This window comes from Chroicocephalus ridibundus, chromosome 8 (assembly GCF_963924245.1).
Source record: "Chroicocephalus ridibundus chromosome 8, bChrRid1.1, whole genome shotgun sequence".
NCBI classification, from domain to species: Eukaryota; Metazoa; Chordata; class Aves; order Charadriiformes; family Laridae; genus Chroicocephalus; species Chroicocephalus ridibundus.
The window spans coordinates 51,179,025-51,205,350 of NC_086291.1; the positions used below are offsets into that span (position 1 = coordinate 51,179,025).

A 26,326-nucleotide genomic window follows, 5' to 3' on the forward strand; every position below is an offset into this window, starting at 1 on the left:
TGGAGCACCACAGTGCATCTTCAGGAGCAGAGACCAGAATGAGACACCACGTGGCCAACAGTCGGCAGAACCAGATTCCCGAGGATCAGGGGACTGCGCTGACCTCCGCCTGTCCTGGCTCAACTTGGACAGCACGAGATAAAGGTACAGCAACTGCTTAGAAAACAAAAAAAAAATCCCACACCCGCCAAAACAGAACTGACAACATTACGACAAAATTTCTACGGAGTTTTACTTAACATGTACATTTTTGTGGAAAACTTGAACAACAGCATACCTTATTTAGGATAACAAAAGCAGCAAAAGCCACTGAAAGCCTTAAATGTGCAAAATACAGTTCACCACATATTAAGATTCCCCCCCCCACCTGCCAAACCAGTGCTGACAGGTATCACAGCCGGGCAGAGAAGAGTACAAACCAGGCTAGAAGTATTTCCCTATTTCTACCTCCACAGTCAAAAGTTAACTCTTAAACTTACCACTATAATAAGGATGTGGGAAACTCAGAGAACCACCCGCACCAGTCTAAGAGTCACCTATTGCAGAAAACAAAGCCCCACAACTGGAAAACCCTGAAACCCCGATTTTTATTTTATTTACAAACAAACCAAGCTGTTTGCTGCATTACACCTTCCTGAATCTGGTTTCTTGAAGTTAGAAAGTTAACGTCCTTCAGCCTCAAGAGGGGTTTAATTTTTATAGTTATACACGAAACAAAAGAGGATGGATGTGCAAACAGCATTTTGATGCACACCGTTGTACGCCAGTTTTCCTTTTTCAAACGTTTGCGCTCTCAGCTGTTGTTCTGCTGCAGACACCTCGCCCACAGCGCGGCCGTGCAACTCAACAGAAGTAAAGGCCTGTGGTGCTTTCTCCTTCATCCGCGTCACTCTCCCCTCGCTCCCCCTCCGATCAGCACCGCTCTGTAGACTGTTTTTTTTTTTAAAACAAACACACACATGCTTAAACCTGCTACCTCTTTAAACAACTGCTTAATACATGGGCCTGCAAAGGAGGAAATTTCCAGAACACGACTCCTGAAGTACAGCCACTGTTCACCACCTTAGCCCGGGATCTCATTTTTTTATTTGTCTGAAGTCAGTTTTTCGCTGAACGTGTTCCGAGATGACAACCACAGCAGAATACAAGGGACTCCAGGAAGAGATTTTTCAGTTTAAGGCAAGCTGAAAAACATTCCTGAGGATTTTGCCAAATTACAGTTTTTCAAAAATGTTTATGAACTTCGAGACTTCCTGATGAGCCGTGGTGCCAAGGGGCAGGTGCCTTAATCCCTGGGCAGAGGAAAAAAAAAATTAGTTAGTATACTTCAGTAATTTTTATAATAAGTGTTATAATAAATGACATTGACATAACATATATTTGATACATGATGTATCAAATGATATATTTAAATATCTACTTGGTAAGTAATATAGTTGTCACTGATATGCTTTGTTGTTAAATTCTAAAATACAGAGATACTCACCGCATTGTGAAAGAAGTTGCAAAGATGCTTTGCCCACGGACACCTGAAAAACAGACAGAAATTCTTAATCCATTTTCTCATGGCGACAGACCTGCACCCAGTCTCAGCCGCTCCGAGTTTCGCATTACTCCAAGCTTTACAAGAAAGCTGATCCAACAAATCCACTTTAGCTTCCAAATGGAGAAGGTTTCAGCATCAGATGTACAGTAAAATAACTAAGACCAAGATAGATCAAAAGAAACAGGATTTCACCAGATTCTCTTGGATCACCGCTAAAGCATACCGTAAAGCCCCACAAAACAAAAAAAGACAATTAATGGAATTGCAAATTTGTTAAACACAGCTTAACTCATCCACAACTAAGTGAAATTAGGTATTTTACTTTCTCAGCTGCACGCGGCAAAGGCTGGAGAGAAGAAACAGACAGAAGCATTTCACAAAGAAGGTCAACTTACACGTCCACGATTTCCACTTAAGACGGTTACTAAAAGGTGAATTCTCAACATTACTCTGCCGCCCTCAGCCACGTGTGAATGAAGAGTGCCAGAGCAGGCAATTACTCTGTCTTCCGGTATACAACCACAGAGTCAATTCATTTTAAAACTATTACGCCAATACATTAAAGTCTATCACTAAAACCTAAAGCGCTTTCACTGCATGACACAGGAGAGCACGGACTGTTAACAGCCAGTGGTTTCAAAAGCGATACATCAGTGTTTTATTATGATTGGTAATCAAAATCTAAGGAGTCAGACTTTTTCAGAACTCCGTTTTCCCCACCCACTGAAGGTCTGTGCTCCTGCAGAGCATGTGGTCTCTCTCCTTTTTAAAAAGGGGATAAGAACGAGAGGCACAAACCTCATGCTGTCCTCAGCTTGCGTTACATTGCACATATATCCCTGAATCTTAAGTTTTTGGCAGGGATCTACAACTTTCTTACAAGTTTAAAAGTAACGTTGACATCTGTAGATACACAATAATATATATTTTGAGTTACTTTCAACTATTTTTCCTAAATAAGTTTTATGCAGTATTATGCCCCCTTAGAGTCCAGTAACTACTTTGCTGTATGTCCCAATTAAGGGGTTTTGGTTGTTGTTGATGACAATGACAGTTAAGTAACAGAACGAGACTGTACCATATGTAATCTCGATGACTGGTCAGGGTTGCCAAGAGCAGTTAATGTGTTTTCACAACATTGGGCACTGGGAAGTGAGAAGGCCATTTGGTTGCAACAGGTAACATAGAACAATTTCAAATCTACCCAAAACATCAAGTTCAGTATCTTTACCACTGCTAATAACAGCGAAGAATAAAAAACAAGATGAGTTGTGAGTTAAGACTGTTAATTAAGAGAAAACTACCATCGGTCTTGCAACACAATGATTTTCTGTTTGGCTATGATGAAGATTCACACTTACAAATGCAGGTTCTCTGTAATAATATTCAGGGTGAAGAGGCCAATGGATTGCATCTTCTTATGCCTGCACGTCAGGAACAGGCAAAGGAATTCACCCACGTACTGGGGACCAAGGTTTTGCCACCTAAGCGGTATAAAACCAGGAAACAGAACACAGCTGTTCAACAAAGGTGACTTTCCTAGTGATTCCTAGCATCTTATTTGCATTCTTGACTTACCCAAAGCACTGGTCTGGCTGGTTTCAAAGAGCTAAGGATTACATCTCTGCTAAACGCTACTCCCGTGGGACTGCTCTGACTGTTTCCGTAAACAAACAGACTGCGGGGAGCAAGTGTTTACTCACAGTTTTAGCATTGTTCCTTTCTGACAATTTAGGTCTCTCAAAATCAGGTTGACAATGCCATGGAGAATGTGTTCTTCATAGGAAAGATGGTCCAATAACAGCCTCAGAGCCCAAAAGTTATTCTAGGAAGAGAAAAAAAAAAATATAAAAAAAAAAGAGACCAGTGATTTAATCTAATTGCCAAACATTTCTTAAAAAAGAGAATAAATTAAAGGTCAGCAAAGCTAAAGGGGAACAAAACCAAGCTAAATGTGTCTAAAAACTCCAAGCTGATGCTATACAGATTTTAAATATAATTTGCTTTAATCTCTTAGAACAGAAATCAGTATCTAGGACTTACCCCAAAAGCCAGGGCTATCTCTAAGAAGGAATTCAAGTATGGAAGATCACAAAAAAGCATCTGTTGTACTGCTTGCACTGCGAGAATAAGATAAGCCTCATGGTGCAACTACAGGAAGAGAAATCAACAAGACGACGTATATTTAAAAGCCCACTTGCCCACTAATTGCATTTCGTACCCAGTTTAATCAGCACTAAGTTACTACCATTCCAATCAGATAGGTTGGATGTCAGACACGACATCCACAAGAGTCTTATGAAGACCAAAGGAGTGGAGAACAGAACAGGTACTTCTATTTATATAGCATGTTTCACCTGGTGCTCTCAAAGTCCTCACAGAAACATGAAGTTTCACACCATCATAGAAAGAGAATTAAGGGGAAAAAGAAATTCTGCCCCAGTAGTCACATATTTGGAGACTAAGCTAAATGTAATTTCCTCAAAAGAAGTAAAAAAGAATAAGATAACGCCTTAGATGTACTGACTGTATTTAATAGAGAACACATTTCAAGCCGTCATTAAACATTCCACTACACTTAAACTCGTCATTCAAAACAAGTTTAGAAATCCTGAGTTTTGAGACAAACACATTGTCAAGTCTCAAAGGACAGTCTCCAGTTTGAACCAAACGACACAAGAGTACCCTGGGAGAAGACAGAATCAATTATTACCAACCCTCCCACTTTATAAATGCATAAATATGGACAGTGGTAAAGTAAGACTTACCCTAGGTCGAAGACGGTCAGAGCAGAACAGACATATATAGATCAGACAAATAATAGTTTCATTACCTTCAGATATCTGCTCTAGCCTTTAGACTGTGCTAAGAACAGTCTTACACTGATTCCCTCCCAAAAAACCTTCAAGGCCCCTCTTAAAAGCTTTTCACAATAATCCACCTGTGTTCAATACTGCTGTATTTTCAAGCACAATAAAAAAACCCGGTAAATTTCCTCATTGCACACTTACATGAGGGGAGAAAATTGCAGATGGTAAAGAAACATTAATTTTTGCCTTCAGTTCCTCCAAAAGGTCACCACTGGCAGCGAGTACCTCCTGAAACAGAAGTAATGAGTCACATATAAAGGGGAAGGATGTCCTGATATTCTACGAACCTCAAACAGTGCCCAACGTGATTCTTAATTGTGCTTTCACTTATTTTTTCAGCATTATTTACAGATGAGGTTGACTATTCAATGCCATACTCGGGGAAAGTTGAGGCTCTACGGCACTAAACAAACTGTATCACATAACTTCTTTGTTTTAACCTACTATGCTTAGCAGGCAGCTATTTCTGTTCTTGTGAAGAAAACATCCAGATACCGATTCTTTAGGACCACCTGAACACATTTTTCTTAAACTGCTTTCCTATCCATTTTGTTAACTGATCCACCTCATTAAAAGCTATAGAACCAGTATTAGGCATTGGGCTGCAAGCGGCGTTAATCTGTTTACTATTGCATTTAACACTCCTGAATCACAACATTTCGCGGAGCGTTACATTTGGCACGTACCACAAGAGTATTTGATGAGGCACTGTGAAGTTCACCTCAGTATTTAGAAGAATGAGCCAATGCCCATGTCAAACGGAGTCTTGTATAAACCCAAGAGAACAGGTTCTCCCATTTCCCAGTACTGCTTCAGTTACCTTTTGGAAGTCAAGCGGTGGCTCTTTCAAGGAGATGGGATGGAGGTGCCCACTTTTTTCCAGCAAATTGCTACTACCCAAGATCATAATGAGGCAACTCCAGCATTTAGACTGAAACACAGCAGAACATTCGTTTTACAAAGTCAAATCCGTTCAGAGGTGTAAACTATTCAGAGAGAAAAGCGTTCTGATAGTAAATCCTTGCATTAAAGAAGTAACTGGACAAAACAGGTAATATACAGAACCACTTGATGGGCACAGAAATGGTTTTAACACAGACTCACATTTCTGTATAGTGACACATTGCTGTAAAGGAGTTTGAGCGCCTGCTTAATTAGAACACCATCTTTCAAGGGAGACCCTGCAAGAAGAAGAAAATCCAAAAACATATCTTATATTCCCTGATTAACTATAGAGCGTGAAAACAAACAAGACATTAACTTAGTTACAGATACGTTTCTATAGAAACCTAACAAAAAGAAACAAACAAGTGTCTACAGCTATTTTACAACATTTTGTAGGCTCTGAATAGAAAAACATCAACCGTAAATCGCTATTCCAGAAAGCTGCAAAGAACTGAATACAATTTAGACTAAGCCATCGCAGAACAGCCTTCGTTACATACATCACACCAAAGTACAGTGTGATACACACTGTCAGTACCATACGCCTAAGAATTCTACTAGTCACTGAACACCTCCAAAATACATCTTTCATTTCAGAATACACTTTGACAAGTAGAATGCACCAAGACAGATGATCACAGTTACCAGTGGCTAAACTAATGACAGAACGCAATATACAGATCGTGAAATCCTTTCTATCAGGAAGCTTTTATTCTCAAGGTCAAGGCTAAGTTACACACTGCCACTGGAAATGCCGTGATGTAAGAGAGAGCTTTGTATTTTCATTTAATAGGTTGCTTTCAGCAAAACAGCTTCACAGCTGACAAAACCAGCTCTTTGTGTGAAGTGTACTAAACAAATTCACGCTCAAATATAAAGACTTTCTTCCTGCCCAGTGTTACGTACCATGCTTTAGTCCAGACAATTTATAGTATGGTTCAAAGTCCCTCAGAATATTACCAGAATTAATGAAAAAGTAAAAGCTGTAGTTAGGTAAGGTTCTAAACATATGTAAGCAAGAAATCACACTTGCCCACTCTGATCCACGGCCCAGGGTCTAGCATATCCTTTCCAGTGGGGACACTGCCTGTTCTGAACATCTTCAGGTAGACCTCAAACTGCAAAGGCGATAACCGGCAGGCAGCACAGCACGCGAGGCTATTGACAGGAAACAACAGCGAATGCGCAGCATCAAGGAAGTCTCCAGTTTTACACAAATAAAATGGGATTTTATCCCGAAGGTCTCTTAACCTAGAAAGAAATGAATATTTGATTTTCATTAACATGAAAGTTTTACCATAGGAATGTATAGATCTGATTATGCTTGACCACCAGTAAGTTACATCCAACAAGGCAGAAGTTAGTTGCAAAGCAGCACTGCTTTCACTTAGCAAACAGCTGCCAAAATCCTACTGCTTTTCATTCTGCCGGTTTATTACACATTGAAGAAACACAGACTGGGACACAATCTTCAGGCAAAGAAACAATTAAACAAAAAAGGAAAGGAAAAAAAAAAGCTATTTACCCTTTGGTATCATTGCATTTCACAGCTCTCAGGTAGCGAACAACTTCTTTATAGCTGGAGAGAAAAAAGGAAGACGGTGAGTAGGAAGAGGAAGGAAGCGCAAAGCTATATACAGGTCAATCAAATATTTACTACAATTCATGAAGCAAAACAGTAGATCTTCCCACACAAGAGACATTGCACAATGGGACAGAAATACAACTGGCAGAAAGAGACAGTTGGAAATAAGTTCCAAGACGCTCTCCACAGATTCTCTCTGTTCTCTGTCAAAATAAAACATGAGGTTGCCTTGTAATTTAAGTCTAAATTTACTGTATTCTTTTGAATACAGACTTCTGAAGATCCAGAGACCAGAACGCACCTTTTTGCTGTCTTCCATCTAGTCACCTTTTGATGAACAGAATTTGTTTGAAACATCAACATCTAAAACCTACTGGGGTTATGGAAACAAAGAAATTATCCACTTCAACATTCTTTTCTGGTCCTGAAGTGTTCAAAGGGCTTGATTCTGCTTTGAAAAAACTTCAAAAAGCTACTGGCCTTGTTGATAAGAAGTAACAGGCATGAAGAGCTTCAAATGTGCCTTTGTTTTGTATGTTTCCCCGTTACATGAAACTCCTGCAGATGTTAGGAAAACACTATACCACAGTCAATACCATGCAAAATGTGAAAATTGAGTTCATAAAAAGAAGAATCCAAAACAAGACCAAACTGATCTTACTTCTCTTTGTCTATTAATTTCTCCACTCGAGCCTCTATAACTGGGAGCACTTCCCACAGAAATACTTTTCTTCCTTTCTGTGTTCTTTGACCAGTGATGTTCTGGCCTTTTAAAACCGTGGTCAGTAACACGTGGTCCCATGGCACAACATTCAAGCTGGAAGTACAAAAACAAAGTCATTTTTAACCATGTTTTGGTTGTACACCACAATTTATTTCCCTTGAGTAACATGATTTACCAATAAAATATTTTGAGGTTTACTCACTTCTAGGGGGGAGAAAAAAAAAAAGGAAAAAAAAAAAGAAAAGAAGCTATATGGACAACATTCTCACATTTCTGTAAAGGAAGTTTGTAAAGCTGTAAAGGAGTTTGAGCACCTGCTTAATTAGAACACCATCTTATGCTTAGCCACAGCATCGAACAACTGTTCCTGTAAGGACAGGACAAATACAAAGTGGCTAATACTGAAATCTTCTTATAAAATGCTCACACCTAACACTATCAACGAAAGAAACATTCTACAGCTGTTTTCAGTTCAGGCAGCTGTATACAAATATATTCTGTAAACAAAAATCAAAGAACATACCTATTTGAGAAGCCAAAACAGTGACATGGAAGTGAGATGGACTGAAAAAAATTTACAAACTTTTCATACAAACTTTTTGGAAAGTCACACAACACCAGCATCCTCTGAAGTTGTGTTGTAATCCTATGTTTTGAAAAGAAAAAAAAAAATCTTTTAAAATCAGGTGAATTACTAGTTGTTGTGTCTTTTTTTTTGATCCTATGTGAAACCCTTCTAAAGAAGTTTGGGGTTTGGTTTTTTATTTTTTTTTTGTTAGATGTCAGAGGCAGTTTAGATCTATATTAAGTTTGTGCTTTAGGATTTATAGTTAGTAACAGTATTGCTCTTTTGTTATTTTTAAACAGTGAAAACAAGGTTCTGTGGTCTTAAGTTTTAAAACAAAGATCCTCCGTGAGTATATGCAAAAACTCTGCAGAAACATATGATGAGCCCAAAAAGCAACCCCATCAACCCGAGCAGCTTCAAAGCTAGTGAAGCCATTTTTGTCTTAACTGAACACTGGAGATAACACACTGACACAAAGAGGAGATTACTCCTTTAAAACCGGGCAAGGGAGGCAAAAAATTCTTTTCCCTGTTCTTTTAAAGCAAGAAATAAAAAAAGTTTCAAGAATAGTAATTTAAAATGAAAACTGATAGAGGATTTAGGTTATACCTTTCATTAGTTTCAAATACGAGGTGAGAATATATAATTGTTTTTAAGCGTTCCTGAAAAAAGTTAATTCTTAATTCATTAACCTTCTGTTGCAAGTGAATTGCGGGTTAAAGGTGAAATACAAAGCTAAAATGAGAAATGAATTAAGCCAAGTGAGCTAGATGTCCTCATTCAGTAGCCTCTGGGGGAACTTTACTATGTTACATCCCTGACTACTCCATCCCAGTAGAGTACAAACAGTACAAGGCTGCTGTTTTGATCTTTAACAGTCACTATTTACTCTTTGGCTTAATAACCACAAGTAGCTACCTGACACCACTTTCTGGTCTGGTCTTAGAGAACACTCCTAGACTACAGTCAAAAAGTAATCCATCTTCTTGGCTTTGAGTTCCCCATTGAGTTATTCTCCTTTGAGGGAACAGAGGAAGGTTTGAGTGTTTATGTGGCTCTAAATAAGGAAGGTATTGCCCTTGTCCTTCCCAGAAAGGGACCAGCATTACACAGAGCTTCTAAAAAATCCTGATTTGCAGGATACAACTGTAGAACGTGATAGCATCCTCAAATCCCTGCCCATTAGGCTGGCTGGTGCATCTTGTTTAAATTCTTCTGCCTGTTAACTACCCATCTGCAGTCCACACGCAGGCAGCAGTAGGCTATTCTTGCTCTACTCCAAGAAAGCTTAAGACAGTACAGTGGGGTCCTGTTCCCTGATTAGTAGGAGTTCCTGATGCTACAGAACCATATGATTATACACCTGTGCGAGTTTACTTTTGGCTTTTAAGAGCTAAAGCATTTACTTTTTTTCTTTATGTCTTGAAATAGAAGTAATTTAAATGCATTTTAAATGCCAGTAGAAAGTTTGCAGCCAGCAACCATTCCATTGCCATCTCATCACATGATAAGACAAGTCTTACCTTTGCAAGAGACAAGGGACAGCAATCCTTAATGAAGCAGTATGATCAAGGTTCTGCCAGCTTCTAAGAGGGGATGAAAAAAAAGCATTAATTAACGTTTGGCTGTTTTCTCTGCCTTTTCTATACTCAGCTGTTAAAGAAAATACTTTTTTCTTAAAAGGCATTGGGAGCTATCATGCTAATAAAAGTCATTCTAAACAGATGAAACAAGTGCTCAAAGTATACAACACTTTCTAGAATTAACACTGTTTTACAGCAGTACCTAACCAACTGAAGCATACCTCCCCCATGCAGAGTAAAGCGGTACCAAACCTTCTAACCTGCCATATTAGACCATCGTGGGCACGTTTTTGCTTTTCCAGGGCCTCTGAAAGGCTGTATATCATCATCCCATGAGAGGGCCAAGCCACATCCCCTGCAACTACAATGAATGCTACAGGACTCATAATAAGCATACGAAGAGAAACCTACCCAAATTAATGTATTGATCTTGCTCCTTGCAAACCTTGCCAGTTCCCCAGAAAGAACTGCAGAACTGCTGTTTCTGGCCTGTTGAACCAACTCAGGCCACCTTTACTTCTCCTTTATAAAAAGCCTTGAATTTAAGCCCCAAAATATTTCAGTTTTGCAAAACAAAGCTCTAGGACCTTGCTCAAGCTAGACAGTAACCAAGCATGAAACAGCCACAATATAAACAAGAAAATAACCAGCACAAGTAATAAAGACTGAAGTATGTAAAGTCTGTTTTTATTTATTTATCGTGCAGTCCTTCCAGCTGACAGGTCCAGACTTATGGGAATCATCTAAAACTTATTACCCAAGGAACATCACATCCTCCCTCCCTCCCTTCCAGGTCAAAAGCAGATGTTTCTTCACACAATGCAGCTTGTGCACTCTCCTCTCAGGAAAGCTCCCCTGCCCCTGTACCTTCTCCTGAGGATTTAACCCCACCTGCCATTATCTGCTGTCTGTCACCCTCCCTCCTCCCAATTCCCATCTCAAATTCATTCCCCCTGTTGGGCATCTCTCCTCCTCATGACTCAATCCCACTTAACTTCTTCCTCTCACACCCAGCCTTTAACCTTCTCTTTCCCCCAAAATCCCTCCCCATAACCCATCTCATTTCTCCCTCAAGTGTACTCATTTTTCTCTCATTGTGCTGCAGCCAGGACTGTGATCTTTACACTGTCCTTACCCTTAATACATGGAGAACCAGAACTCTCTCACATAGTCTCCTCCCTTTGAGGAGCTGTCATGGTTTAACCCCAGCTGGCAACTAGGACGATGAAGCCATTCACATCCCCCCTCCTCCTCCCAGTAGGGCAGGGAGAAGAGGGAGAAAAGGGTAGGGGAGTAAAAAAGGAGGAAAAAAGCCCCTCATGGGTGGGGATACAGATAGTTTAACAGAACAGTAACGAAGAGGAAAAAAAGTAATTATTATAATGGTAAAAGAATATACAAATAAAGTGATGCAACACCAATTACTCTCACCAATCCCTGCCCCTGAGCCAACCCCCTTTCTCTGCCAAGCATGACGCCCATGGCACGGAACATTCCTTTGGCCAGCTTGTCCTACCTGTGCTCCCCCTCAGCTTCCATGGGAAGCTGAAAAAGTCCTTGACTGTAGACATTACTTGGCAACAACTAAACCAATATGTGTTATCAACATTATTCCCCTACTAAATCCAAAACACAGCAGCTACTAGGAAGGAAGTTAACGCTATCGCAGCTGAAACCAGGACAGAAGCAAATGAAGATGATGCATGAGATGTGGAACTGGATACTTACAAAGCAGGGTCTTTATGAAGTGCTACCTCTTTAGCTGCTCCCAGCAACATGACGGCAGCAGCTTTAGGACTCTCTCTTTCTGCCTGATTTAAAAATCTTGTTACCAGGGCAAAAACTCCAGAATACCTAAGAAAGTTAAGTAGTCTATAAGATAAAGTGTCTGTAATGATGTACTTCGTAAACAAACGGCAATTATGACCATTCTACAGTTTGAGCGCAAATTGACTTGCCTTTCCTTGAAAAGCATCTATAATATAGTGAAAAGGTATTTGCACAAGCATTACTTTAAGCATTTTAAAGGCACATACCATTGAGTAAAAGCTGAATTCCATCCTAAAAAACAAATTATTAAAAATACAGGCTTTATTTTCATGCTTTCCCAGGTTATAATAATGAGGGCTATTATTAACTGTCTAACACAATGTATTTAAGATGTATTTAAAGATGTATTTAAGGATGTGTTTTAACTATATCCAAGTGCACTTCAGTATTTCACAGGCCAAGTAAGTTCTCTCAACTATGTTTCTGCTACGTCATGTGCCATGATTCTGATTATCACTTGACTAAGGAAATCAAACCTGCACTGACCAGTATGTACTGCTAGCAGCTGAACTCTGCTGTCACTTACTTGTATACAACCTCCATGTTGCGTGATCTGCAGATATTGCATTGCCCAGGAGGCAATTTTAGGGGACAAAAACACTCATATTGTGTGGGAGGCATTCTTTCTCCAACCAGGTACTTATTATATTCCACAGAAAGTTCCTGGATAAATTTTATTAGAAGACTTCCTAAGAGAGCAGACAGATGTGAAACTGTGAGTGCAAGTTTTTTTAATTTTTTCAAAACTAAAAGAAATAGAAAGACAATCATAAGTACCCCATCTAAAATATTCAGCAATTTATTCACATGCAATCTTATTGACCAGGAAAGCTTTGTTTCTTCTTTCAGAGGGAGGACAACAGAAAAGTACACAAATCGGACCTGCAGACCTGTGTCTAGTCTGAGCATGGCCCAGAAAGAGAGTAGCAACAGTAAGCTGCTACCTTAAAAATTCACCAAGCCTTCGCAAGCAGAGTTGTGGACTAGACAAGCCGTCCATCAAGCCACAGTCTGCGTAGACACAGCGATCCACAGGTCTCAGGACAGCACGAGAGCATAACGCTTACCACCATGCCGAAGGTCTGCATCTATATCTGTGAGTTCCAAATTGAACATTACAAGAACACCAGCCAAGGCAAAGTCACGCTGGTCCTTCCAGAATTTGCTTTTGTTGTGTGCGTTGCAGTGACAGAGGGAAGGGGTTGTCCAATTCTTGCACTATTTCATAAAGTGTGAAAAACAGGGAAAGTGGTTTTTTTTATATTTTTTTTTATTTTCTCTCTCCAGCTGAGCAACACAAGTTAATTCCTCTCTATGAGAACGACTAAAATTCATTTCATCCTTTACCCAGCTAGACAAAGCTGCAGTGAAGTATTTTGACAGCCAGGGCGAGAGGCCGATATGGCAATACCTCAAGACTACAGCTTCAAAAGAAAAAAAACAAACAAAAAACAAACCACAAACGCTCATTCCTGAATAAGTTCTAGAGTCTAGAGACACTTAGGGCTGGCACCCTCCCCATGGTAAATCAGTAGCAGAGAACTATCTTTGTACATTGACCCTAACTTTTTTCACAGTTCAAAGTTTCCTGAATTCCAAGAAAAACCCAAACAAATTCCACACACCCAATGCCTCCCCCCTGCTCCTTAGGATACGAAAAACTAAAAGTTTGACATTTGTCTTGTGCAGTGAGAAGCAGTCCGATTCAGTAATCCAATTCCACCAAACACATGGTATGCCTAAGGCAAACAGGAGGTACATTTGCTTAAACCAAGTGAATGTCTATCCCAACAACTGGATGGACTACTAGAAATAAACCCAGACAGCATTAGCACTGCAAAGCAGACAGATATCAACATTTTGGAGAGAAACCGTTGAAATAATTGATCACTTATCATTTATTCTTTTAGTGTGCTTAAGAGTGATTTCTTTTAAACAGACTGTTGAATAATTTAGTTTACTGAAAGTTGTGCATTTCTTGATTACAGGTCTTCTTACCTCAGAAGCTAGTTTATCACAAATGTAGCAGTAGCACTGATTACAAATATCAGCATTTTTTCCAAGGGGTGAGCATGTATCACATTCTGTTCGCCTACAAAGTTGAAAAACAGAAGTTTATTTATGAAACAAGTTACATGCTTATCCAACTCTACTTCTGCTTTCAGCTGTTAAAAAACTAGCAGGGTTATTTGACAAGATGAACTAAATGAGGAAAATTAAACCCCCATATTAACCTCCATGCCACTGAACATACTCAAACGGGTGTATTGTACAGTCATATCTTGCATGAGGCATCACTTTTGCTTGTTTACAGAAAGTAACCATTAGTTCACATTCCTCATCCACAACTTCTGCAGATTTCATCTCTTCCAGGGCAGACTTCTCTACAGAAAAGAAAATATGCAGTGTAAATCAGTATAAAGGTGACTACAACTTCATTACAACTTCAGCCAGCTATTGACATTTATTTTTTTAAAAACACTTTAAGGTATACATTTTCTTGTAATTGCATGGGGTGCCAATAAGAATGCTACAGAGGCCTGGGACAACAAAAACTTCCAAACACCAGCTAAAGAGAGGTAATGTAATCAAAAAGGATCCAATTGGCATTGAAAAGGCCCAGTCTCAGCTAAGTTTGCAATATTTTGTAACTAAACAGCAGTATACTTTTGGGTAAGTACGACCATCAAAGAAATCCTGAAAGTTACAAAATAATGGCAGTTCCTGCTGTTTTTATTTATTTTTGAAGTACTTTGTTTTCCTAGCAGCAGAAAGACACATTTCAAGCATCTCACATAACATTTTACTTTAGATTATTTCAGAAGTTCTTTACAGAACTTCATCAACAACAAAAGCACAGTACTTACCCAATGGGTCGACCAACAGAACCGAATTCCCAAGCGTGCTCTCGGCTTCATCATCGCTAATCAGGATTATGCTCTGCTCTTCCTCTTCTCTTTTCAACGTCCACATGGTTACCGAACTCCAAAGGAAAGGAACTACCTGGCAGCTAATAGGACATAAGGATCGTTCCCACTTTGAAGGTCCTTTCCTCAGGAAGGGAAGATAAAAATTTCTCCAAGACCCAAACTCTTCATCTATGTTGATTAAGTTATACTAGGGATGGAAACATTCAACCCTTATTGCAGTCAGCAGTCCAAAAAACATTGCCGTTTCCATCCAGAACAGAGAGAACCCTAAAAACAAGGGGGTAGGAACAGGAGAAAGGGAAAAAAGAAAAAGAAAAGAATTATGAGAGCTGGCATTCCTCTGGCGGGGCCACCATTGAAAGAACCATCTAATGATAACAACTATCGCTGTTCACGATAACTTGTCTGTCCCTTGCAGACTGAATGCTGGAGGCACCGGAGACGGCCAGCGTAGACCCATCTGCTCTCCCTCCCCTCGCACTCCCAAGCCCCCAACCCCAAACAAGCGCACCCCTATCCCCTCAGCCCATAACCCCCCCCTTTCCCTCCCTCTCCTCTCCCCCCACAGCCCCCCAACCAACTGGACTCTCCCCCTCCAAGCCCCACGAAGCCTCTGGCCTCGCCTCGCCCCCCCCCGCAACGGCCTCCTGGGCCCCCAGTCGGGCCTAACCCCAACCAACCGCCCCCCACTTGCTTCCCCTCGCCCCGCAACCCCCTCCCAGCACGACCCCCGCCCCCTGCCCATCTTCCCCTCAGCCGCCCCCCCTCACCGTACAGCCCCCGGCCCCGCTCCCGCCGCCACCAAGCCGCTCAAACCCGCCACTCTTTGAACCAACAAGTACTTCCGAGGCGGCGACCCCAGAAAAGGGGTGCGCGCCGTGACGCTCCCCGCGCTACTACCGCCCTGACAGCGGGGTGGCAGAGCCGCGGCGGGGCCGCCATCTTTGGTGAGGGCAAGGGCCGTGCGCCCCGTGCAGGCCCGGCTCCCTCAGCGGCGGGGCTGCAGAAGTGATTAAATAAACCCTTCATCCTCCGCGAGCTGTGGAATGAGAGGGAAATCGGCGTCAGTGCAGGGTCCTGTGGGGCGTTCTGGTGCGTGAGGCCCTGCAGGAGGGGAAGAGGGAGGTGGCGAAGCCCCATTGTGTCTCCTTTTGGGGTGCATCTTGGGGGCCCAGGCCCCACAGGTGACAACCTGCGCACACGCCTGGCTCAGTGGCCCAAGACACTTTCCTGCAGCTGGGAGAGTTGCTTCCCTCGCAGTCAGGCTGGGACGGGCTCATCCTGAGCCACCATGGCCAGGATAGCGGCTGCTGGCGGAGGAAATGTTTTCAAATAATCCTGAATCGCCACTTTCTGTCACGACAGGCTTTTCCTACTGCAAACCCCGCATGAGATCCACGTCCAGCCACCGTTCAGGATTTCCCCAGTAACACTAGATGGTACCAGAGCTCCACACAGGCTCAGGCAGGACCCGGCCAGACAGACAGTACCTCAAAAATGGAAATTCTGAAACACGGAAAGCTGAAGATGTAAAGCTGCAATATATTAATATGCTGTTGGCAAAGTAATCGCTTTTTCTATGGGAAAAAGCGGACAGAGGAGTTGCGAATAAAATAAGGACATTTTTTTCTGGTGTTCAAGGCAGCAAGTGTAACATAGCATTTGTGGTTAAAAGTTATCAGCAAAGTGACAGCGTTGCAGAACCTGGTATGGAAGAATTGGAAGACGAATCCTCAGGGAATTTTTCATTACTAGTAATTAGTTAAGGAAAATCTAGGAACTTAAGCAGAAACTGCCATTAAATCATAAAAAATGAAGTACAATCCAGGTATCGTTAATATTAGGAACTATTGAAATAGCACCCGGAATATGATCACCTTTTTCTGTAAGCGGCTGCACACATTGCAACGCGCTGCCTGAAATATTCATGCGTTAAAAAAAAATGTCTTCCTGCAAATGAATATTTATTCCATGAATAATCTTTAATGTCTTTGTAGCTTTCAACACATTTGGGCAAAATGTTTCAAGTTTCTGTACTTACAATGAAAAATCTAAACTCGACACCTAAATAGGTGGCCTGATTTCAGCTGTATGGAGCACTTTCAGCAGAGACATCATTTCCTTCACATAGTTGCCTCTGTAGCATGACAGCATTTTAGCAGCCTCGAGTAACTCAGCACAGCAATTTAGGTGATGAAATGAAGTATTGAGATAGCAGGGAGAAATAATAAAGGCAGAACTGGCACTTGGCCAGAATAATTTTTCTAAAACTCCGCTCTCATGCAGAAATCCTACGAGATGATCTTATGGCTAAATATGGTCAGGACTTCAGTGCTGTGCCTCATCCAAAACACAGCAACACTGGTGTTTCCTCTCTTTCCAGATGAAGAGTTGGCGTCGGCGTCCTATTTTTAGTGGTGTGGGTGTAAAATATGTTGGTTAAATTTCACATCGCCTGAGCTCAGTCTGCTCTGCCATGTCAGTTTTCGTGCCCAGACCTAGCAAAGCTCACGGTCTGGAGTTGACATCATAGGCTCCTGCTTTGCGGTCTTCATTGTGTAGGTCAGTGTATTTTGCATTTAGGGTGAAGAGATGTCTCTCCTGCTCCTTGAGCCCATAAGTCAAACATAACGCCCTCTCCTGAGCCAGCCACAAGCTGTGGGAGATAAATAAAAAAGAGAAACAGCTTCTAGTGGACTCCCACAGTCACAGTGAGAGGACCAGTGATTATGCTGGCGTTGAATCCATTTCAATGGCCGGCAAGAGCTGGCCCATAAAGTGCTAGAAATGTCTCAAAACACTGTCTCTGCCCCTTTCTGTGCGAAGGAAGTGGGAACTCTGTGCTGCTGTTTGCTGGGGCTTGGCGCAGCATGGGGTCATGTATGTCAGCTGCCTGGAACCATAGAGATTTGGGAATCAAGATGATGAGGGTATATTTGGGGATATCTGTCATCCTCAAAGGAGTGGAATATAGACAATAATTAGCTGCAGTCTGGAGGGTAACATAAAGGAAGGAAGACACAACACCATGCATCAATAAAGCTGCTACCGGCTGTTGGGGCTGTGCCCATCATCTCCCCAGAGCCCTGCCACGCTCTTTGTTTATTTTACAGGGGAGAGGCATGGAAGGGTCCCAGATCAGTGGTCCCAGATCCTGGACCCACATCGGTACTTCCAGGAGGCCCAACGAGGAGCAGTCTGGACCAGGTTGGGACACTAAATGAATATGCAGAAGACGTCTGCTCCCTGGGAATGAACAGACGAGGGCTGGAGGAATGGGTTTCTATCCACCAGCTCCTGAAGTAGAAGGGGAATTTCTCTCTGACCGCAACAGCAGAGCTGTAGAGCGAACAGACCATTAAAATGTCCGTTCAAAAAAACTTTTCACGTCCCATTTGTATTTACTGCTGCTTCATTCTGTTGAAAGTCAAAGGCCCATTTGTACCTGATGAAAGGCTTGGGATAGATCAATTGACTGGAAAAGGCTCTGAGGATTGAAACCTACAATTCCACGTGGACAAGTGCTAATCCATCAGTCTGCTGAGCCCAACCAAGGTGCCGCAGGTCTTTCCAGGCACTCGCAGCTGACTCATGTCATGGCTCTTGTGCTTGTTTGGCCCAAAAAAAAGATGTTCAGTGCAGGAACGGTAAAAGAGATTCTTATAACTGAGCTTCTGGGAAAAGAGCTGTGGTCTTTTCTAGCTACCTTTGGCATCTCTGCAGATTCATTGCCTCTGTTAATGGGCAAACTTTCCATGGTGACATGAAGGTGGGTTCCTCCCCACTATAATCTTTGAAGTGCCTCCTAGTGCATTGCAATGGGCTGACAAAGTGTCGTCTGCTGTATGGAATCAGCTCTGCTCAGGTTTCATAAGGCAGCAGGACTTACGTGATTATAACGTGCGTATGAGTGAATGACAAGCCCTGTTTGTATCCTGATGTTGCTGAGATAGGAGAAAACCATCTGTGTTCTCCAAAACCCAGGATCCAACAGGAGGAGTTGAGAAAAAACTTGCCTCACTGTGCAGGAGGAGAGAAACAGTAGCGGAGCAAGGAAAACAGCACAGGGTCTGCCTTAGTGGCTCTCTACCTCCATCTAAATAAGAAACAAGCTTTTACTTGAACCCTGATTTTGTGAGGAGATGAGATTTCTGTGGTGATAGCCCATGTATGAGTGCATGTTTCCCTCACAGCCCCAACCCCCGATAATTACTGAACTCTGGTGCCCATTTCAACCAAATGGGACAGCAAGTAGAAATCCCAAAGGTAACACATTCCTAAAAGTGTTCCGATAAGAGATCTGCCTGTGTGTGAGAGAGAAACCCTCCATTTATGTTTTCTCTGAGTTCAACCGTGATCAGAAAACTACAAATCCAGGAAGAGATGGGACAAAAATTCCCAAGCCATGGAAAAGCCTTGGTAGCATTCATGATTATGAGACACCAGTGACTCTGCATAGGGGAAAATGCTTAAGAAGGGGACTCTGGGGTGGCTGATCAGGCAGGAATTGCTCTGGGTGAGGTATTCATCATGTCTTTTTTCCCCACGTGGCTTTTCTGGTGTCTAAGAAGGGGTGAAAGCCTGTTGCAGCCCCAGTTCGGTTTAAAAGTCCATCGACCATGAGGCACGAATCCATTGGAAACCAGACTTCGCTACTTCCAGTGCTCACGGGACAACATGGTTTTTAAATGCTTGAAAGAAAATGGTTCATTTAGCTCTTTCCCCTCATAATTTCTTTCCTTCCCCAAGACCAAATAAAGTCGAAATGAGATGCCGTGAGAAAGACTGTGCTCAGGGTATTTCAGGCCCTGTAAAAATGGTCTGGTTTGTTGGCTTTTCTGGGGGACAACAGCCGGGCCAGGGCAGGAGAATCACAAGGACCCACTGGCGCTAATTTGCCTTTGGCTACGAGCCAGCTTGCGTCCCGGGCAGGAGAGAGGAGAAGTAGAGATGCGCCCTACCTCGGCACAGCAGCAGCCAAGAGCTCTCGATTTAAGAAACAGATGAATATGAACCTCGTTGGAATGCCTTCAAAAATCTGCTAGCACTCTCCTCCCTGCCGAAAGCCGAATAAATCCCCTTCGTATTTCAGGCTCCTAGCGAGACCCTGAAATATTATCAGTGCTCTTTGACACTCTACCTGCCCCTCATCCCACCTGGCTTTCCACAAAACACATTTCCTCTGCTTTCAGGGGGGGGAAAAAAAAAAAAAAAAGTCAGGTTCATTCAAACCCTGACACTTCTCTAGCACTAGGGTGATCAAGTCTCCTCCATTTTATCGTTGGTATTTTAATAGGGTTTCCTTTTAGACCTTTAATGAGTTTTTATTCCCCTTTGTATATCAGACGCTTCAGTCCGACCGACAGTTTTACTCACCCCATGTGGAGTAATATGAACAGTAAGGACAACCTTTTATTCCTGTGGCAAGGTTTGCTCTGCCAACATTTTTCTTTTGCTCGCAGTCGGAGGGATGTGTTTTGACCCTTTCCTCACCGCCGTTTCACCCATCTTCCAGCTTTTAAGCACGGTTGTCCCCCCCCGGTGTAAAGGCAGGAAGAAGCCCAGCCCTGCTGTCCATGCTCTCAAATGCGTCCAGCTCTGTATCAAGGAAAAAGAAAAAAAAATTTAAAAATCAAAACAAAAGCAAATGTGGGCTTTGGCTCATCTGAACAGCTGAGTTTTGTTACTTCAGCCTGATCCCAGACTCACAGGACATTTTATTACAGTTTGCAGCAAGCGGGTCAGGCTGGGGGCTGTCCTCATGCCTCCGGGGAGCCCACGGGCCATGTCGGTTTGTGGCTGCGCTGGGGAGTCTCAGCCTTCGCACAACACACACACTGACAAGCGATCGGCTGGAGAACAGGCCAAGCTGTGACTCTGCCCCTTTTATTTCTAACACATCCCAAGCCCGGCACAGAAAGAGAACAAATCTCTTCCTCCAAGACATGAGGTGCCCCAGCTCATGGTCATGCTGCCAGGCCAGCCGGAAGAGATGTGTGCCTGAGCTGCGCAGGGGACGAGGAAGTCCCTACCAGTCCTAGACCGAGTCAGGAGGTGCCCAGATCCCATTTTCTTTAGCATGGATGGCAAGCAGCCACTGAGGCCACGCAGGAGGGTTGTTGCAGGACACCTGGCTGGAGTTATAAAGGATTACACACTCCGGGCTGGGTGCTGCGCAAATAAATAAATAGGTGTCAGTCCTGGCCCCCAGATCCTGCTGGACAAATGGTGACGTCGCTGGGAGGAGTGCATGAAGGAGAGGGAAAAAGGCAGAGCTGCTGCGAGAAATTGAGAACCCAAATGGGCAGATGGGTACGGGCTGAGCCCCAGCTCCGAGTGATGTTGGCGTTCTCCAGCCACAGGGATTCATGGCAACGTTTTTAAAAGGCAATTTTTGGGGTAGAGAAGATTGACGTGCAAATCTGTGAACGCTTTTTTTGATGTTTTGTTCTGCATTTGGGAGCGGGGGACTACCTAGGTGCCTTCTGCTGTCTGCGAGGCAGGCAGAGTGGTTTCAGGCATTTCTCATGCTTAATTACACAGGTCCAATGGAGTCATATAATTTAAAAACATATGCCATTAAAGGTTACATATTAAGCATGGTCTCGTTTTTTTGATGTTGCAGAAGGCTTATACTCATCTGCTGAGAATTAGGAGGTTATTATTCTGCGGAAGCTAATCCAAATTGCCTGTTATCCATAGGCAGAAAATTAAAGGAATATTTAAGCCCATTCCACAGATTACAAACTTGGTGGCATAGCTTTGCAACCAGTAGTATTAGTATCTTGCATTTGATAGTTGCCAATAATTTAAGTCAACTGTTTAACATCTGGCATTACTATATAATGTCTGGCTTAAGCGGTAACCTTTTTTTCCCCCCTGCTTTTAGAAAAGCTTTTTCTGCTTTGAGAGAATTTTGATTACTAAAGCCCTTCCCAGGACAGATTTATCCTGTGATTTAACATTTTGTGATGGAGTCTCATTTTGAATCAGTTGAATAATTGGCAGTGACTTTGGTATTAAACTGATTCATGATGTACATCCAGGCCCTTAAATAATTTACCATTATTGTCTTTATAATCGAAGCCCCTTTTTGCCCATTAAAAAGTATTGGAAACAGTCTAGCGATCTGCTTTGATTACAAATAAAGCGTGGAGGATTGGTAACGATTAGAGATGGTCAGCCTTCCCCTCAGGGTCACCCTCAGCTGAAAGGCACTGCATGGCTCTGCGCAGCACCAAGCGTGGGCTGATGGTCCTGGGGGTTCCCGGAGAGCGCGCACATTCAATAACCAGCAGTAACTGGGGCTGCATGGCCCGTGTGCGAGGGATTTGAACGGTCTCTATCGAAGTGACGAACAGGAAAATACATCTACGACCCCGCCAAGCACTGCCAATACCTTTTCGCTGGCCGAGCGGTGCAGTCCTGGTGTTGGGCAGGAGCAAGGCGCATGGCCGAGGACAGCCGGCAGTGGAGTTGCGTGGGTGCTGCAGCCCTCGCCAAGCCCGGCAGGTAGCCAGGATGTCCTTCCCATGATGGTGTCCAACAGCCCTTGCCTCAACGCAGGATCTCCGCTCAGTCTTGGAAGAAATTTCAGGCCAGAAAATAATTTTGTTCTCTTCTTTTTGGAAAGCTCTTAATAACGTGATCAATAAACCTGGGCAAGAAACACAGAGATTGTATTAGAGGAGACTTACGGCTCTCGTCACCACCGAGGGACTAACGTAGGGTGAAGAAGGTGCTTTGGGTGAAAAGTAAATGTAAATGGGCCAAATCCCATCTCTTTTGAAATCAATGCCACAGCTGCCGTTGCCGGAGCCTGGCTGTCACCTGATGAGCTGATCCCGGTGGGAGCCCACTGGGTGAACGGCCACCGCGAGCCCCGAGGAGTCCCACCGCCGCCACCCGGGAGAGGAAGGCTCGGCGCTGCGGAGCCTCGGCACGCCAAATTAAAAGCTGTCCGTTTCACACTCCACTCTTCCCCGGCCTTTGGCAGGGGCTATGATATAACAGGTTTTGCATAGCTGCTAGACATCTTCCTAATAGTATCCCCTGTGAATTCTAAATTTCAGTCACAGCCTCTAAATTTTCATTAAGAGCAGTCACACAGAGAGAATGATGGATTAGATTTTATTGTTGGAAAATCTCCAGATAAAATTAAAGTGCTTCTTTCTTTTCTGAAACCTTTACCTTTCCCCTGTGGTGCCCTATAAATAAGGTATCAAATAATGTTTATCCTTTTGAATTCTGCAATCTTACATGTTTCATGCTTGCTCCTGACCACTTTCCTGCCTCTTCAGAGATGTCACTCTTCAGCTAAAGCCCAGGCACAGACGTGCTACCTCACAGGCCTTGCTTTACTATAAAGCAGCCTGACTTTGTGTCCCACCAGCGTTTAGGAGACTTCACTTAGGCCCAGGTAAATATCTGTAAATACAGTGTTGTCTCCTTCCCTTTCCTGGAAGTCTTTCCTTCCTCCTTCCTATCCGATTCCCTCTATCCTTTTATTTTTTCCCTAGCTCTCCCTCCTCTCTGCGTCTATCTAATCTGTCCAGCTTGCAGACAGATGAGATGGCGTTCGGTAAACGCCATGATCACGGGGCTGAGACACTTTCTGCTGGGAACCAGCCGCTGCCTCCAATAGCCAAACCGTGATAAGTGGTATCCGCTCCCACTGCCCCCGGCCAGCAGATTTTTATAGCAGATGTTGTTTCTTCCTACAGTGAAAAGGAGAGAAAAAAAAAAAAAGTATTCTTTTAGGACAGAGGTCTTAAACAGTTTTAGATGCTTTTAGTCTTCACTTTAACTAAAGAAAGCAAGAGCCCTGCAGGCAGTTGGTAGGAAGTGTTCAAGAGCTGGTAATGCTGGCATGATTCATACTGGTGTCAGCTCGTTTAAATCAAATTCCATGGGGATTTATCCAGCAAAGGCTCCGAACAAGTTTTAGACAGCATCCTCCACCCCCAGCCCTCTCACTTCACAGCATCTTAAATTAATACAGTGCAGAAAGGCCAGGACTGTACCAAGACAAAGCGTTGGCCGAGAGAGGAGCTTTCTGGGCTCCCAGCCGGAGGGAAGGGTCCCTGCTTCCCACCACGAGTGCAGGGAATCAATAACCATACCCAGGGGAGAGAGAAAAGCAGTTTTCCTGCTGAAGTAACACAAGTCGTCGCTGTCAACGGGGGTCACTGTGTCTTCAGTTGGAGCCGGGGTCCCACATGGGGACTCAGCCCTGGGGGTTACGTGACTTACTGTAGTTCACCTCAAAGGATGTCCCTTGTCCTTGGCAGGGCTGCAGCCACCAGCAGGGTTTTCCCCATCCCAAAAGGCTATGGCTGGCCCTACCAGCACTGCATAAGCGGGTCACTCCGGGGCTCTCGCAAACCAGCGGTATATTGCGTTTCCAGGCTGGCCAGAGCCCTGGAGCAGTGTCAGGGCTCCCTTGCCAGCCTCCCAGGGCCTCTCCTGCTGCCATTCCCCCATGGCAAAGGCTATTTTGATGGGCTGATGGGTCATTCCTACCATTTCAGTACATTTTCCTCCTGATTTACCCTACATGGATAGAAAGATAAGGAACAAGCTCAGCTGTCTGGTAGCGTGGATTGTCTCAAAGGTCCTCCACCCCCATGGATCGGCCAGGGCTCAGCTCCCTCGATGTCCTTCCTCTCTGCACAGAGAAGGTGGAAGGATTTCCAAGAGGAAGAACTTGCCCTTCTTCTCCTTATAGTGCCTCTCACCAGGAGCATGCAAGGGAGCTATCGGCATAGATGATCTGTGGATATCAAGCTCATTGAAATCACACGAGTTTGACTAATTTGCACCAGCTGGGCATCAGGTCCTTGGTTTTCATTCCAGTTTGGATTAGACACCACTGACCTAACAGAGTAAGGACCCCAGGCTGAGCCCGCCGGCACCCGTAGTCTATAACTATTTTCCCTTTTAAAAAAATTCTCAGAACTCTTCTCGCACCGGTGGAAAAATCATACATGGGCCGGGAAAGAAACAGAAAAGGATCCGAGTCTCATCCTCTCTGCTGTATTTTAATGTCATCCCAAAGGAAGCGGCGCTGCCTTGGCCAGTTGCAGCAAAGGAAAGAAAACTCGCCGAGTTTATTGGCTACTTTTATTGGTTTGTCTGTGCCACGTTTCGCAGGCAGCTGGGCCAAGAAAACGCCGTGGCTTTCCAGAGACGAGGCCTCAGAGAGGCAGAGGTAAGCCCAAGAGAAGAGTGAAAAGCTGGAAAGAGGAACCTTGTAAATTTGGTACCAGCGAGGATGGAGGGGTGCCAAAGCTGACCGAAATCTGCCATGAAACAAATCAGATCGCAGCCTTCCCTTCCCTGCGCAGAAGTCACGACGCCCACAGCTGGGAGAGCGGCCAGTGTTATTTTTGGGCAAGATTTATGCAAGTTCCAAGCAGAGTCTCAGCGAAAAGGAAGCGAGGGGGAGAGATGGAGGTTTCTTTTTAACAGAGATGTTGGAAAGGCATAGGAGTCATGAGCAAAGAGCTAGAGCACCTAGTCTGGGGTTGATTACCTCTGGGCTGGACAGACCAGGGACAGACCACCGCAGACCAAACATGGCTGTCCCCCAGTAGCTCCTGAGCTGCGATGACAAATCTGAGGAACAGCTAATCCAGGCTCTCCACTGGATGTGTCCCAGGGTCCTGCCCCGGGTGCCATCGCATGCGCTGGGTGCAGGATCGCATGGCCATAGTCTTCTGCAAATACAGTTTATCTGAGCAGAGGGAGAGGCAGGATTGCTTTGATGGCTTCCTAAAAGGCAAAGCTCCATGGCCCCGTTGTGGGATGACGAAGAGCAAGGGGCACAGGGAAGCCCAGGACCTTTAACTCCATTTTCGTTTGGGAAGGAGGCGTTGACGTTTTAAATGCCATAAATGATAGATAATTGGCAGTGCCTTGGATTCATGAAGTCATTGAAAAGCAAAAAAAAAACCCCTTTTTCGATGCCTGTATTGGGTTATAAGTAACTGAAGCGAGGACCGTGCGATGGCAGGGCATGCTCGGCGCCGGGAAGCGTGCCCACGGGCCAGCGCGCTCGGCAGGGTGTTTTGCAAGGGTCAGCTGGACACCGTCCTACCCTCGCGCTGCTGGTGAAGTCATCGTGGCTTTGCGCCCCGATCCTCGTCCCGCTCCCGAGAGGACGGGGTAGACCAGCTGTAGCTCAGCACGTCAGGCAAAAAATCATCGTCGTCTTGCCTGCTGCCTCTCTGGGGCCCCAGTATCACAGGAACGCGGAGGAGAGGTTTGCTCTGCCCAGGCTGAGCTCTTCACCTCCTGCCTTGTGCCAAGTACACACAGAGTCGAGCAGGGGAGCCGAGTTGAGAGCAGTTCCGCGCTGGAGGATTTTGCTCATGGATGAATGTGTGCAAGCGGGTCCTTCTGGCTGCCCATCACCCCTGCATTGGAAAACCAGAGGTACCAGAGCTCCAGCACGCACTGCGAAGGTGGGATGTCACATGATAAGAAGGAAGCATTTTCTTTTTACTACCTGGTTGTTCCCGATGTTTTGCATTGTTAGGTACATCACCTCTTAAAAAGAGGAGTGGAGCAGCTGCTGCTCCGTGGAAATCATTCCTGGGGGCTGTGTGGGTATGCACACCTCTGCATCCGTGTGGCTCTGCACATCAAAACCGCCTCATGCAGAGGCTCAGTTACACTGAAACCATCCCATGCTTAAGGAAAGAGACCCAAAGCTGACAATTTCAGATGCTTTGTCCACCGATC

At 44.0% G+C, this 26,326-nt stretch overlaps 2 protein-coding genes across 2 annotated transcripts in view; both read right to left on the minus strand.

Moving 5' to 3' along the window:
* Window positions 1-215: 215 nt before the first annotated feature.
* On the minus strand, window positions 216-14,652 carry LOC134520141 (uncharacterized). Its single transcript, XM_063345138.1, has 19 exons — window positions 14,519-14,652; window positions 13,906-14,035; window positions 13,650-13,743; window positions 12,719-12,869; window positions 12,178-12,340; window positions 11,550-11,675; window positions 9,762-9,824; window positions 8,194-8,316; window positions 7,608-7,763; window positions 6,887-6,940; window positions 6,395-6,612; window positions 5,521-5,597; window positions 5,237-5,347; window positions 4,558-4,644; window positions 3,590-3,697; window positions 3,250-3,371; window positions 2,908-3,030; window positions 1,487-1,529; window positions 216-1,292 (listed from the first exon to the last, which is right to left on the minus strand). Exons 1-19 carry the CDS (start codon window positions 14,622-14,624, stop codon window positions 1,215-1,217), a joined length of 2,133 nt encoding a protein of 710 aa, XP_063201208.1. The 5' UTR covers window positions 14,625-14,652; the 3' UTR covers window positions 216-1,214.
* Window positions 14,653-14,710: 58 nt separating this feature from the next.
* The window catches only part of LMF1 (lipase maturation factor 1), a 263,087-nt gene continuing 251,471 nt past the window's right edge, over window positions 14,711-26,326 (minus strand). The window contains exons 18-20 of the mRNA XM_063345009.1: window positions 21,981-22,238; window positions 15,352-20,179; window positions 14,711-14,848 (exon numbers count right to left, since the gene is read on the minus strand). The gene's annotated coding sequence lies outside the window, so the exon portion shown is untranslated. The remainder of the gene's footprint in view (window positions 14,849-15,351; window positions 20,180-21,980; window positions 22,239-26,326) is intronic.

Coding starts and splice junctions, on each gene's coding strand:
- LOC134520141 (XM_063345138.1), bottom strand. CDS start 14,624: ATGTGGACGTTGAAAAGAGAAGAGGAAGAGCAGAGCATAATCCTGATT. Junction 12,870..13,649: donor GTGATAAACTAGCTTCTGAG/GTAAGAAGACCT, acceptor TTTATGAAATAG/TGCAAGAATTGGACAACCCC. Junction 8,317..9,761: donor GTCCCTTGTCTCTTGCAAAG/GTAAGACTTGTC, acceptor TTCAAAACATAG/GATTACAACACAACTTCAGA.